The sequence below is a fragment of the Callorhinchus milii genome, unplaced genomic scaffold (assembly GCF_018977255.1).
Source record: "Callorhinchus milii isolate IMCB2004 unplaced genomic scaffold, IMCB_Cmil_1.0 Scaffold19, whole genome shotgun sequence".
In the NCBI taxonomy this organism is placed as follows: Eukaryota; Metazoa; Chordata; class Chondrichthyes; order Chimaeriformes; family Callorhinchidae; genus Callorhinchus; species Callorhinchus milii.
The window spans coordinates 11,516,458-11,532,067 of record NW_024704760.1 but is presented as its reverse complement, the minus strand read 5'-3'; the positions used below and the strand labels follow the sequence as shown (position 1 = coordinate 11,532,067).

Below are 15,610 nucleotides of genomic sequence, written 5' to 3'. Positions count from 1 at the left end.
CAAAGCGCTTCACGGAATATACTGTGTATTTTTGTAGGAGAAACAGGGCAGCCAATTGCGCACAGCAGCGTCCCACAAACCATCGTGGATTGAGTGACCAAATTATTCTTTTTGTAAGGGATTATTATCCCTGGAAAGCAATCCACCAATTGACTAACAACCAGGTTCCTACTTCCTGCTAGGTAACCAGGCGTGTGGAGTAAGGAAACTTGGTGCTTAACTAACATTTATCCTTTCCTGGGAATTGAATTGAACCCAGGTCCTCTCGCCTTCGCGGCGAGTGCTCTAACTACTAAACTCCAGGACTCCCCAAATAGCTGCACACTTTCTCCCAATATTGTCTTTTTAAAAAAAGAACATAATCAGTAATTAAAAACTGAGTAAGCAGTCTTGTTCACCTTGTGTGTGTGTGCCATCACCATGTGTGTGCGCCATCACCCTGTGTGTGCATGTGTGTGTGTGCCATCACCCTGTGTGTATGTGTGTGTGCCATCACCCTGTGTGTGTGTGTGTGCCATCACCCTGTGTGTGTGTGTGTGTGTGCCTTCACCCTGTGTGTGTGTGTGTGTGCCATCACCCTGTGTGTGTGTGTGCCTTCACCCTGTGTGTGTGTGTGTGTGTGTACCATCACCCTGTGTGTGTGTGCCTTCACCCTGTGTGTGTGTGTGTGTGTGTGTTCCATCACCCTGTGTGTGTGTGCCATCACCCTATGTGTGCATGTGTGTGTGTGTACATATGAACTTCTAAGGCCCTTAAATGTAAGGAGCGGGTTTGAGACTGTGGTGCCTGTGGAGTAAAGGTCACGTAACCCATTTGCAAGAGAGAAGCCCAGGCCCAGATGATGTGCGAGAGCTCAGGGCATGAGGACCCCGGCTTCTACTGAACCCCATAAATCCTGGGTCAGACTGTGTGGCCTCTCTCAGGAGCCAGGAATTACCATATAGACACTTGGACTTTCAGTCATATTAAAGTTCCACTAAAGTTTATCTGCTAAAGCTGCTCCCAGTTGCATGGATTAGGTGCTGAGTATCATCCTTCCAGCTCTAGTTCTTACTGGGGTTGGGGGGACGACGACATGAAGGGGTCACAGACTTGGTGGGGAGGGGGTGAAGGCGTCACAGACAGGGAGGGGGAGGGTGAAATCACTTTCCTGTGGTGGTCTCTGAAACCAGGACCCTTAGGGGGGCATCTCACTGGTAAAGGATCCTGGGAAGTGTGAGGGTCAGGGAGTGGTGGAGACCCCAGCTCAGACTCGCTGGAGAAATCAACAGCTGGAGCTGCTTCAACCCGATTGAGCCGCGGAGGCCGTCTGCAAACACACGTGTCCGGCCGGCCAACTGCTTTCCTGTGTCGTGTCGCCCACAGTGACCTCCTGCCCGCCCGCCTGCCCACCTTACTGGCTCTTTCCCGGCCTGGGCAAGAGGGGGAGGAGCTGAAACCAGGCTGTATTCCCAATCCGGAACGTTGTGTCTGACTGACCCGGCTGGTAGCACCATCAGTCCTAAAGTGTCCGTTATCCAGGTCAAAGTGCCGTTTGTCCCTCCCAAGAGGCAGGCACTGAGCTGGAACGTAGAGGGACAGAGTCCAGGCACTGGGCACGGGGTCAGCAGCACATCTTATGTCCCCGAATCTTTGTTTCCCTTCTTAGAAAGAAACTTCATTTTATTTCCTATTCGAAAAAAAAGAGAAATGTGTTACTGAGAAACCACTGGTCAAAAATACCTTCACAAGGTCAGTTCAGATGAAGAAATCCCTTCAGCCCATCCCATCTCATCCCCTCAGAAAACCCGCCCAGTCATCCCCATCACCGCATGAAGCTGTTTCTTAAATGAGTCCCAGTGTCTTGGCCTCAACCAGCCTTCCCCTGGTAGCACTGTTCCAGTCGTTCATTATCCTCCAGTCAAAGAAATACTTCCTGTTCTCTGTCCTGAAACTACCCTTATCACCTTGTAACCTGTGCCGGTTGTCCCAGGGACGCTTCTTCACACATAATAACATAAGAATTTGTTGAACGAAGACCAAGGTCCATCTAGTTTGCCTTCCACTGTCCTGGCAGTCGCTTAAGATGTTGTGCCCCAAACTGTATACTGTATCCTGAGATATTATTTTCTAGCAGAAATCTATTTAATTTGTTCGTGAAACAACACTTTCTGCTTCCACCGTCTCCCTGGAGCCTGTTCCATACGTTTCCTACTCGTTCACTGAAATAGTGTTTCCGCAGATTTGTTCTGAATTTACCTCCCTTTCAATCGTGGCCTCTGGTTCTACTGTTCAGTGTTTTTTTGGTGTCAGCCGGGTATCTGACATGTCTGGAAACTCATCACCGTACTTAAAGAATATCCAAACCAAGCTGAGAATTCCATGTTTCCCACCTACACATTTGGCCATGTGCGCCCATGGCTTCTCGTTTCATCATGAAGGTTTTGTGGTGAGTCACTTGGTCGAAAGCCGACTTTAAACTTAAAATAGTTCAAATACTGAGTGTGAGACACGGCCTGATACTCACCCAGGCCCTTCAGGAACTTGTTGACTCCACTGGGTCCACTTTCTGGAATCGTCTCTAAGTATTCTCCGGCTCGCACCTCAAACAGCCCTATGGCAACATACAGCCAGATCGTGAGCATCACTTCCGGTTCCCTCTCCTCTTCTCCCCCCCACCCCAAAAAAAAGTCAAGAGGCAAAATAGAGATAAACTGAACCAAGGGGTGAAACGTGTGATCTTTAAGTGATTTCAGGCGTCAACAAACCAGTTGAGAAACTTAATTTTTTGTCATATTGACCTTTCTGTTCTCTCCGCTCAGTGGGCTCCGGCCTACTCCACGTCCCCCTCCCATGGGACCGACCCCACCATTGGTGGTCGGGCCTTCAGTCTCTCTGCTCCCACCCTCTGGAACTCCATCCCGCAGTTCCTTCGCTCGCCCCTTCCTTTGCCTCCTTCAAGGCCCGACTCAAGATCCTCCTCTTTGACCGCGCCTTCAGCCCACCCTCCTACCCCACCCTCCTTACCCTCCACGCCTCCTGATCCCAACCCCCAGCTCGGGTTCAAACCCCTGACTGTCCAGCACCTTGGGACATCCTCCCGATATGAAGGCACTGTGTAAATGTCATTTGTTGTTGTTTCTTCAGCTGTGACTAAAGCTGAATGTAGATGTTAAAGTCAGGGTTACTGTCCGAGTTACCAGACCAGACCAGCACTAACCTTTGATCCCAGATTTCCGAAGCTCCCGGTCCTGGATGAAGCCGGCAAACATCTGGGCCTCCATGAACAGCTCCAGGAATTGGCGGACGCTCTTGGAGGTGTGGGACTTGCGGAAGGCGTCTCTCTGGAACACGCGCTCGCCCTTCTCGTTAATCGACATGTGCAATGAGTGGTGGCCCACGATCTCCACAAAGAACCTGACGAAGGCTTCTGAGATGAGTGTGCTCAGAGAGCAGGGGCCTGCGCAGGCAACCAAACACACGTTAGAGACGCAGTTTGTAAACACAATGCAATTGACATCTACACAACAGCCTTTGCATCGGGCGAACATCTCAAAAGCACGTTACCCCTTACACTTGAGCAGCCACGGTGTGGCGGGGGGGAGGGGGGGAGGTGAAGATGACCAATGAGAACAACTCGCATTTATATAGCGCCCCCTCGCACAGGCCACAGCACTTGACAGTGATGGAGCACACACCGAGCCGGGGGGAGGTGTGACCGTCACAATGGAAGAGGAAGGTTTTCAGATGTGATCTGAAGATGGGAAAGGAGGTGAGCTCTAAAAGTGGGGAGAGGAAGCAGGACAGAGGGTGCCTGGGATCCAGTTCCAGAGAACAGGGGTGGAATGGATGGAGGAACCTGAGCTCTTTCAGGGTCAACCACAGGAGCCATTTGCACATCAAGGTCCAATAAACAGCCACGAGAGGAACGGCTAATTTATCTGTTCACTCGCACACCAGGAGAAACGCTTTGCCAATAAGATCTTGAATTTTTCCAACCGCGCCTTGGGACGTCATCCTGATGTGAAAGGCACTAAACAAATGTAATTCTTTGCTGTTGTTCACCTGAACGGCCACGTAGGTTTGACTTCTCTCCTAAGTAGGGAAAACATCTCAAAGCGCTTTGCAAATGAACACGGAGTGAGAGCACAAGTTGGAGGAAGGAAGTGGCTGAAGGTGCTGTCGAAGAGATACAGATGGGTTTTGAATGCAGAGAGGGCAGGGGAGAGGCAAAGGGATTTCAGTAGCGAGTTCAAGAGCACACAGGCACTGCGCCAGGCTACACACTTTCTGGTAGGGGTCAGTTTTTAAGACACATAAAGTATCATTCGGAGGCTGCCATTTATAGGAACGACACTGCTCCATTAACTCTCTCAGTAACTCAGACATGAAGGATGGAATAATAATAATAATAATAATAATAATCCTGGTCTTTGATACAACAAGGTCATTAAGACGCCTCAAAGCGCTTCACAGAATATACTGTAAAGTGTAGTGACTGTGTATTTTGTGGATGAATCCACGTTTCGCCCACAAATATACAGTCAATTCATTTTATATATTCTGTATATTCCGTGAAGCGCTTTGAGAATTCTAGAAGACGTTAAAAGCACTAGATTAAATGCAAGGATTATTATTAATAATAATGCGGCAGCCAATTGCGCATAGCAATGTCCCACAAACAGTCGTGGATCGAGTGATCAATTTTTTTTGATATTTTATACTTATATTTCTTGCATTTGATACAGCCCCTTATCACGTCATTAAGAGGTCTCAAAGCGCTTCACAGAATATACTATAAAGTGAAACTTTCTTTTCTCCATAGATGCTGCCTGACCTGCTGAATGTTCCCAGCGTTTTTGTTATTCCATAAAGTGAATTGACTATATATTTGTGGCAGCCCAATTTAAATAAAAATAATAATAAATAATATGAAAAAGGTTTGGTTTCTACCGTCCTCTGCCTCTCCTTCTTCAGCCTGAGCCAGGATCTCGCTCCTCTGCTCCAGGATCAGCTCCAGTGCCGCCTGGAGTTTGCGCGGAAGAATGGAATCTTCATCATCCATCTGGGAAAGAATCGGGAGACATTCCCATGAGGGAGGTGAGACAGAAGGAAAAGTGAGTCCTGTAGCTTTGGGGTTAAGACACTTGCCTCGCAAGCGAGAGGACCTGGGATTGATTCCTGGGCGGGGTGAAACGTTGGGCAAGTTTCCCTACTCCACACGCCTCTGGATAGCAGTACGTAGGAACCTGGTTGTTAGTCAATTGACTGATTGCTTTTCTGGGGGTAACAATCCCTTCATAATTAAAAAAAGAATAGTAATTTGGTCCCTCAATCCACGACTGTTTGTGGACGCTGCTGTGCGCAATTGGCTGCGGCGTTTTGCCCACAAAATATACAGTCAATTCACTTTACAGTATATTCTGTGAAGCGCTTTGAGACGTCTCAATAAGGCACTATATCAAATGCTAAGATTATTATTACTATTATTATTCAGGGAGACAGACGATGGGGCAAGACAGCTTACAGCAAAGTGAGCTGCAGCAGCTCGTTTGTGCCACCAGAGGGGCACTCCGGCTTCTCAGCACGGCTGTGGTGTTGGTGTTCAGGTGTTGGGAGTGGAGTCGGCTGGACAGCAGTGAGGCTCCAGCGTAAAACTAAGTCAAACATAATACAACATTTTACATTTATAGAACGCCTTTCATGTCAGGAAAACATAATCAAAGTCTTCACAAAACTGACTCGGAGGCTGGGAGGTGGGGCGGGGGGCGGTTGGTGGGGGCAGGGAAGAAAAATAGTCAAATGCTATGTCTAAGTGATATTGCAAAGCTTGAGTGACCAATTTTTGAAAAATATATAAAAATTATTATTAAGTATTTTATATTTATATTCCTTGCATTTGCTATAGCGCCTTTCTGCCTTGTAACACGCTGTCATTCCATGGCCTCAACCAGGAGGTGGATGTCACAGTGGGCAGGAGGCCCGAGCGTCACTAACCATTAGTAAGAGAGTGGAGTCTTGGGCTCTGGTTAAGGAGACCCAATAATAATAATAATATAATAATAGCAATTTTTGCATTTGATAACGCGCCTTTTCACGTTTCTGAGATGTCTCAAAGCGCTTCACAGAATATACTGTAAAGTGTAGTGACTGTATATTTTGTGGGTGAAAAGTGGCAGCCAATTGCAAACAGCAGCGTCCCACAGTCATGGATTGATGTGGCCAAATTACTATTAACATTTTTTTAAAAGGAATTATTATCCCCGGAGTAACAACCGGGTTCCTACTTACTGCTCGGTAAACAGAGGCGTGTGGAGTAAGGAAACTTGCCCAACATTTCTCCGTGCCGCGATACACTGTAAAGTGGATTGACTATGTATTATGTGGGCGAAACTCGGCAGCAAATGACGTAAGGCAAAGTCCCACAAACAGATATGGAGTGAGTGACCAATTTTATTTGGGGGATTATTGGCCAGGACACCAGGAGAGAGAGAGAGAGGGATAGAGAGAGAGGGAAACTCCCTTCTGTTTTCGAATAGTGCCATGGGATCTTCAACATCTTTAAGTGAGATCTCGGCTTAATGTCTCATCCGAAGGATGGCATCTCCGACAATGCAACACGCCCCCAGCACAGCATTGGAGTGTCAGCTTAGACTATGTGAATTCAAGTGCCAATGTGGGGTTGAGCCCAGAATTTGGAGCGCTGGAGGCTTATATTGAGTATAAACATACAGACTAACGGCCTGTTTCGGGGCTGCAGATTTTATATAAATCCACATAAAATAGCACAATGTAGTTTGTGTCTGCACACAGTTTTGTTCTATGTGTGAAGTATCATTGCCGTTTTGGAGCACCACGTTTCAGGCTGTCCATCCACACACACATGTCACACACACACACACACACACACGTCACACACCCAAATCATGACATACTCACACACCTACACACACCATGTCATACACACACACATACACACGTCACACAAACACCTTATGTCTCACACACATCCACACACGTGCACACATACCCACACACCATGTCACACACACCATATCACATGCATGCATGCACACCATGTCTCTCACACACACACCATGTCACAAATACACCGTGTCACACATACACCGTGTCACAAATACACCGTGTCACAAATACACCGTGTCACAAATACACCGTGTCACAAATACACCGTGTCACACATACACACACACACGTCACACACCCAAATCATGACATACTCACACACCTACACACACCATGTCATACACACACACATACACATGTCACAAATACACCGTGTCACAAATACACCGTGTCACAAATACACCGTGTCAAAGCACAAACACACACACACACACCATGTCACACAGATACACCCTGTCACACACACACATACCTACACACAACCCTAGACAGCATCCAACAACAATTCACTAGATTATTTCCTGCGATTATTTCCCAACATGGAGAAATGTAATTGGAATGTAATTGAGAAAGTAAGACACCCAGCACCGAAGGTCCTGAGCCACAGAGAGCAACAAACTGAAGCCAGAGCTGATCTCTGTGGGTTACCAACGTGGGGGGAGCCGGAGGGGAACAGACTTCCTCCCTCAGTGCGGAGCTCGCTTGTCCTGCCCCACAGCAGGATTTAAACAAAAACAGTGCTTCCCACGTCTGGCAAAGAGTCAACTCTCCCTCCCTCCCTCCCTCTATTTCTCTCTCCCTCCCTCTCCCTCCTCCCACTTTCTCTTCTGCTTTCTCTCTCTCTCCCCTCTTTCTTTCGCCCCCTCTTTCTCTCTCTCCCCTTTCTCTTACACTCCCCACTCTCTCTCACTCTCCCCCCTCTTTCTTTCTCCTCCATTTGTTACTCTCCAACCCCACCCGCCCCCCTCCCCTCTCTCCCTCCTTCTTTAATAATAATAATAATAATAATAATCCTTGCATTTGATATAGCGCTTTTCACGTCTTCTCGACGTCCCAAAGCGCTTCACAGAATATGCTGTAAAGTGAATTGACTGTATATTTGTGGGCGAACACGGTAGCCAATTGCGCACAGCAATGTCCCACAAACTTTCTCTCGCCCTCTCAGACAAGACTGTGGGGGAAGACAATGTTTGCCTGATTTCCCCACTCACGTTCACGGTGTTACTCTTCACTCCTCCGCCCTATGTCTACACACTGGTCAGGACATAGTTGGGGCCAGTGGTTGCCTGGGGTGGGGGGGAGGGGGAGGTTGTAAGGGGAAGATTGTGTGGACCTTCCCCCTCTCCCCCTCCAATGCCCCCCTGCCCCGAGGCGAGGGTCTCTGATTGGTGAGCGCTGGGAGAGCAGCACCGAGGGTGTCAGCTGGTGACTCACCTGCCTCAGGAAACGGTCAGCGCACAGGTCCACAACCAACACCTGTAACACAGGGAGAGCAGCCAGCGGTCAGCGGGCAACAACACCCCTCCGCCCCCCCGCGCACCCCCCACACTGTCCCCATCCCGGCCGTTACCGGGGGGCTGTAATCTGTCCGCCAACATGGGAGCCACAGACTCCTCTTCTGCACAGACTCCCTACAGCACAGAAGGAGGCCATTCGGTCCATCGTGCCTGTGCCAGCTCTTTGAAAGAGCTGCCAACTAGTCCCGTCCCACGCTCTGACCCCCTCACGCCCAACCTCTGCAAACGTTTCCTTTTTAAGTCCTTATTTAATTCCCTTTTGAAAGTTATTATTGAATCTGTTTCCTCCCCCGCCTTGAGACAGCGCAGTCCAGACCATAACAACTCTCTGGACCGGACGCCTCTCACCCCAATAGCCACATTCGGACATACAGTGTTTAACGAGCACCGACACGACTCACCTCCTCGATGGGCAGGTCGTTGAGCAGAGTCATGGAGTTGGAGAGGATTCCGATGAGGAAAGGCGTGGGAGAGCACACAATGTCGATCATAGCCGCTGGCAGCACGGGGATGTAGGTGTGTTGCCAGGTGAATGGGTACAACATGGCCACAACAGCATGACCGCACTTGGAGAGAGTGCTGAAACCACAGACACCACACACACACACACAGACCCACACACAGACACACGCACAGACACACACAGACCCACACACAGACACATACCGACGCACACACACACAGACACACGCACAGACACACACACAGACACATACCGACGCACACACACACAGACCCACAGACAAACCCACGCACACACAGACCCAGACAGACCCACGCACAGACACACACACAGACCCACACACAGACACATACCGACGCACACACACAGAGACCCACAGACAAACCCATGCACACACAGACCCAGACAGACCCATGCACAGACACACACACACAGTCCCACACACACACACAGACCCACACACATCCAGAACCACACACACACACAGACCCACACACACACACACCATGTCACACACACACAAAAGGTAAAAATACTCCCTTCACACAGTGTTAAACGCTCCGAGACACTATCCCGCGAGAAGGCGCTACGGTCAACCTCACATAAGTCGTAACAGAACCATCATATAATGTGGGACACGGCTGTGGGCAATTGGCCGCTGCGTTTCACCAACAAAATATATAGTCAATTCACTTTACAGCCTATTCTGTGAAGCGCTTTGAGAGGTCTGGAAGACGAGATAAGGCGCTGTATTGTTATTATTAAAGGGAATGAACCTGCGGACTGTTGATGTTCTGGGACAGAAGCAGCTTAAAGGGGGAGATGTGACAATGAGTCTCGGGGGTCAGGAGTTACCCAGGATCAAGGGTCACTCCTGAATCACACTGACCCGGTGCACACCCCCACCCACCCCCCACTCCCCTCTCCCTCCTCCCTCGCCTGCCGATCGCAGTGAGTGTAATCACCTGAGTTTATCCGCAATGAAGATCACTCTTCGCTCCAGGAGGAGAGACGCGAAGACCTGGACCAGGTGCCGCACATTCAGACAACTCAGGAGACACTCGAAGTCCACGTGCTCCAGGCGGGAGTCAGAGGGACGGCAAAGCTCCATCACCTGCACACAAGAGTCTTATAACAGGCACAGCAACCCCAGGCCCCACTCACTGCCCCCTCCCCGTCACTACCCCTCCCCCCTCACCTCTCATTGCCCCCCCCTCACTACACCCTCCTCACCTCTCATTGCCCCCTATCACTACCCCTCCTCACCTCTCTCACTACCCCCCCCATACCTCTCACTGCTCCCCTCACTACCCCTCTCACCTCTCACTGCCCCCCTCACTACCTCCTCCTCACCTCTCTCTTCCCCCCTCCCCTTCCCCCCGTATATACCTGGTTAGTGGGGAGAGGTGAGACAGGAGGCAAAAAAATTCTATGGGATCCTTAAAGTCACCCCCACCCCACCCCAGCATCTCCCGCCCCAGGGAGGGGGGAGGCTCTTGCTCACAGACGGTGGTGGTGGGGGGCAGGGACTCGCTTGGGGGGGAGGGGGCAGAACTTTGTGCGTGACCGTGTGTGGCCACTCACCTCGTTTCCTGACCCCGGGAGGAAGTTCTTGATGGTGATGACCCGGCCGGGGGCAGGGAAGGGAGCCTCCATAACGCTGCGCATGAAGGGGTAAACCAGCGGCGGAGAGATCTTCCTCCTCTTCTCCACCTCGTCCAGAATCTGTTCAGGGGAAGAAGACGGGGTAAACAGGGGAGGGGTTTGGTGGGGGTCAACAAACAACAGGGTCTCAGCCTATCTGATCTTATCCTCCCACAACCTCCACCTGACAGTCATGTCACAGAATCTTAAAGGAATGTGGGAAAGGAGGAGGCCATTCAGACCCTTGAGCCTGTTCTGCCACTCTATAAGATCATGGCTCAACTCCAGTTACCCGCCCTTGCCCCGTATCTCCTGAAGTGACGAGTATCTGTTCACCTCAGTCTGATACCCTCTCCAGCCTCTGATTCACAAGTCACAGTCTGTAGAGCAACTACAGGGTGTAGAACCCTCCCCAAGCAAAGCCCCAGGTGGTCCCAGCTGCTCAAGCAGCAGGAAAGCTTGTCAGACAGTGCTCTCAATAGCAAGCCATGTGGTTGTAGCTGGTTAGACATCAGCAGTTACCCCAACACACACTCTGGGTCCCCCCCCAAGCCTTGGCCCTTGCCAACCTGCGCCTAATACTTTCCAGAATTAGGTAAGCAGGATGCCTCCCTCCAGGGAGAGAAAGAGCGCATTCCATTCCAACAACCTATCTCTGGGATTTCCGTGTGTAGGTGGAAGGCATGGAATTCTCAGCTTGGATTGGAGACTCATAAGCAACAGTGATGGGTTTCCACGTGTCAGACACCCGGCTGACAAAAAATAACTATTTTGTAGGCCAATGTGGACACTAACGGTGTCCTCCGATTAGCTATGTAGTGAGCCACCAATTTTATCCAGGGAACTGGGGAAGACGGGTTTGCAGGGTTATGGGGAGAAAGCTGGTGATTGGGGTTAGTGAAAGTGACGCTCTGTCAAAGAGCCGCACAGACTCGATGGGCCGAATGGCCTCCTTCTGTGCCGTAACATTCTATGAATCTATGAATCTATGAACTGTTGGCCAGGACACCGAGAGAAAGAGGGAGGAACTCCCTTCTCTTTTTCAATAGCGCTGTGGGATCTTTATCATACACCTGAACAGGTAGGCATGATTTTGTCTCATCCAAACAATCTCTGGGAGAATCCACCCCGCCCCATATCAAAGCTTATTTAAGATTATACGGTGGAGTGACTGGAGTGTTGAGAGCTCTCCCAGGAATGCTGTCTGCTCCTGGGGCAGTTTCTAGCCGGACAGACAGAGTAGCAGAGTTTCGCCCGGGCAGGGTGAAACCTTAGGCAAGTTTCCTTACTCCTCACGCCTGTTCACCAGCAGGAAGTAGGAACCCGCTTGTTAGTTGATTGGCGGATTGCTTTTTTTCCCTTCAAAAACGATCAATAGATTTTTAAAAAATAATATTTATTTGGTCACTCAATCCACGACTGTTTGCGGGACACTGTTTTTGCGCAATTGGCTGCTGCGTTTTGCCCACAAAATATACACATTGTTGTTTCACTTCCTGTGAAGCGGTTTGAGACGCCTCAAAAGAGGTGATAAGGCGCTGTATCAAACGCAAGGATTATTATTATTCAACCAAATCATTTGACTCTAATCAGCGGCTCCACCTTCCGCAAACTCCTCACTAGCCCCCGGCTCTGCCAAAGGAAATATTAATAAAGCTGCAGATAGAGAGGACATCTCGCCAGCAATAACAACCCCAACCAGCTCCACCTCCAGCCGCCAGCGGCCACTTCCTGCTCTTTCCCACTATAGCACTTCCGAGCTTTGTTTGACCAGGATGAGTCCAGAGTTTGGGATCTGAGCCAGGGCCGGGCGGCAGGGATCAGGGATCAGGTGGGGGTGGGGATTATTTTCTTCCCCCCACATCCCCTCCATCCCCTTCCCGCAAACGAACGAATGATGCTGTGCTCAGGAAGCAGAGGTGAAGTTGTTTATAGAGCAGATTCACCGGCCTGTCCTCCAACACAGTCAGTGACACGTCATACACTCTCCCCCACCACACACACCATGTCACACACACACACCATGACACACACACACACCATGACACACACACACACCATGTCACACACACACACTATGCCACACACACACACACACACCACACACACACACTATGCCACACACACACACACACACACCATGTCACACACACACACTATGCCCCACACACACACACACACACACACTATGCCACACACACACACCATGCCACACACACACACGTCACACACACCATGTCACACATACAAACACTGTCACACACACACACATCACACACACCATGCCACACACACACTCACCATGCCACACACACACAAACGTCACACACACGTCTCTTACACACACACGCCACACACGTCTCACACACACCATGTCACACACACACACACACACACGTCACACACACCATGTCACACAGACGTCACACACACCATATCAGATGAGGTACAGAGTAGCGATGCCCAAGTCTGTGCAGCTCTGAATCTGCGAGTCTCTTACCTTTGAGAAGAGGTAGAAGCAGCCAAGACGGCTGACAATACAGTAAACCTCTGGGAGCCGCTTGTCTCTCCCATTGGGCTGAAATGAAGGAGAGAAATCAGTAAATAGGAACCTGGTCGTTTATTTGGTCACTGTTTGGCTGCCGCGTTTTGCCCACAAATCATGCAGTCAATTCACTTTACAGTATATTCTGTGAAGAGCTTTGGGACGTCTTGAAGACGTGATTTTTTTCTTTTGAAGGGATCATTAACCCCGGAAAAGCGATTCGTTAATTGACTAACTTACTGATGGGTAAACAGAGGCATGTGGAGTAGGGAAACTTGCCCGGGAATCAAACCCAGATCCTCTCACTTGCGAGGCGAGTGCTCTAACCAGTGAGCTACAGGATACCACAAGTGCCAGGGTCAGCAGCCAAGGACTTACCAAGAGTTTGCGGCAGTACCCGAAGCGCCTGCTCCCGTCCTCCCCGGTCAGGACGAACGAGAAGGTTTCACTGTGGAGACAACGAGAGCGAAATTATGACTGGGACCATCTCACTGTGAGAACCAGGGCAACTCAGTCAGCCCCAGCCTCTACACCAACACATCAACAAAGCTCCCACTTAGTCCCTCTCTCCTCGTTACACATTCACCTTCGACCCATTTAATCTCTTTCTTACAAAAGATCCACCTGCTGTCTGCCCGATTCACCAACAAGACTTTTCATCACTCTCAAGTGTAGTGACTGTTTGTAGGCAAATGCAGCAGCCACTTTCAACACACCAATGTTCCACGAACAGCTTTGAAGTGAATGACCAATTGTTGGCCAGGACACCAGGAGAAACTCTCTACAATTAGTGACTAGGGATCTTTAAAGTCCATCTGAGCAGGCAGGATTTAGTTTTAACGTCTCATCCAAAGAACAGCGTATCTGACAATGCAGCAACCCCCACTGGAGTGTCAGCCAGACCCTGAGCTCAAAGTCCTGATGTGGGGTTTAACAATCTGACTCAGAGGCGAGAAGCTACCAATTGAGCCAGGCTGACATTGAGACTTGAACTCACAAGTTTCTGATCCAAGCTGTCAATTTGTGGTCCACTCTTAAAGTAACTTTAGATAGATATTTGTGAAGGTCAAATTTGCAAGGCTGTGGGGAGAGAGAGCGGGGCAGTGGGATTAATTTGGACAGCTCTTTCAAAGAGCCGGCACAAACACGATGGGCCGAATGGCCTCCTGTGCTGTATAATTCTATGATTCTAATTTACACTGTCAAACGTTTTACTGGTAATTGCTACGTTTCACAACAACAACAAAATTACAGTTACACAGTGCCTTTCACATTGGGAGGAGGTCCCAAGGCGCTGGAAGTCAAGGAAGGTGGGGAGTAGGAGGGTGGCTGAAGGCGCAGTCAAAGAGGAGGGACTTGAGACAGGCCTAGAAGGAGGCAAGGGAGGGAGCGAGGTGAAGGGACTGTAGGATGGAGTTCCAAAAAGTGGAAGCAGAGAAGCTGAAGGCCCGACCTCCGATGGTGGGGTAGGCCGGGCGGGGGACATGGCCTGCTGAGCGGAGGGAGCAGAAGGTCGGTATGAGTAAGAGGCCGGGAGGAGGAGCAAGGCCGTGGAGAGCTTTGAAAACGTAGCTTGACCAGAACTAAAGGCACAGACAGACCTGACGTACTCGGAGACTGGCACCCAGTCATCGGCATCAGGAAAGCAGAACTGTGGGATGGCTTTCAGTCTCTCCTCAGCATCGCGTGCTTGTCTGCTCGTCTTCTCTAACTGCACCAGAGAGATAACAAGAGCCGATCAACAAGACTGACCCACACGCACAGCAATATCCCCCCAGCGCACAGCTCCCCACGTGGCTGATATCAGCCTTAACCTCCTGAACTACACACATCCTGAAGAGAACTTCCATCCCAAACTCAACTTTTTTTCCCCTCAACATTTCAGAACCATTCGGACCATTTTTAAATCCGCTCTAAATAATAATAATAATAATAAAATAATAATGCTTATATTTGATAGAGCGCCTTTCGCCTCATCAGAAGGACACCTCAATACGCTTCATAGGATTTACTGTAAAGTGTAGTGACTGTGTATTCGTAGGCGAACCAGCAACTAATTTGCACACTGCAATGTCCCACAGGCAGCCATGAACTGAAGGGATTGTTGGCCGTGTTCTCTGGCTATCCTATGGTTCACATGGGCCGTGTGCCGTGCCCCTTGTCCTCAGTGTCTCAGCAACTCGCTGCCTTCCTAGAAGGCGAGGGGACGCTATCCTATTAACACCAAGCGCTCTGGGACGCTACCCCGCGTAAAGGGCACTTTGTCACAAGCTGTTGCTGTCGTCGAGCGAGATAAATTACAGCAAGGAACTGGGGAGAGAAACTCCTCTTCTATTTTTCCAATAGTCCCACAGGATCTTTAACATACGTTTGGAACCTTGGTTTAACATCTCATCTGAAGGTGATTTTGAAGCCATTTTTTTCTGTAGTTCATCAAAGATCCCACAGAAAACCAGCTTCAAAGCAAAGCAAAGCCCTTGTTTTAGAATTGTCCTGAATTTGCACGTTCTGAAAACGTGAAAATCCAGTTCCTGG

General features: G+C 49.7%; 1 protein-coding gene across 2 annotated transcripts in view; it reads right to left on the bottom strand.

Annotated features, from left to right (window-relative positions):
* Positions 1–689: 689 nt before the first annotated feature.
* LOC103183888 (DENN domain-containing protein 2C) overlaps positions 690–15,610 on the bottom strand; it is a 66,483-nt gene continuing 51,562 nt past the window's right edge. For both annotated transcript variants that reach the window (XM_042342122.1, XM_042342123.1), the window contains 11 exons: positions 14,677–14,786; positions 13,454–13,523; positions 13,031–13,108; positions 10,471–10,611; positions 9,852–10,000; positions 8,825–9,002; positions 8,341–8,382; positions 4,933–5,044; positions 3,200–3,439; positions 2,507–2,593; positions 690–1,669 (listed from right to left, as the gene is read on the bottom strand). In XM_042342122.1, coding sequence (XP_042198056.1) covers positions 1,617–1,669; positions 2,507–2,593; positions 3,200–3,439; positions 4,933–5,044; positions 8,341–8,382; positions 8,825–9,002; positions 9,852–10,000; positions 10,471–10,611; positions 13,031–13,108; positions 13,454–13,523; positions 14,677–14,786 — 1,260 coding nt within the window. In that variant the 3' untranslated portion in view covers positions 690–1,616. The remainder of the gene's footprint in view (positions 1,670–2,506; positions 2,594–3,199; positions 3,440–4,932; positions 5,045–8,340; positions 8,383–8,824; positions 9,003–9,851; positions 10,001–10,470; positions 10,612–13,030; positions 13,109–13,453; positions 13,524–14,676; positions 14,787–15,610) is intronic.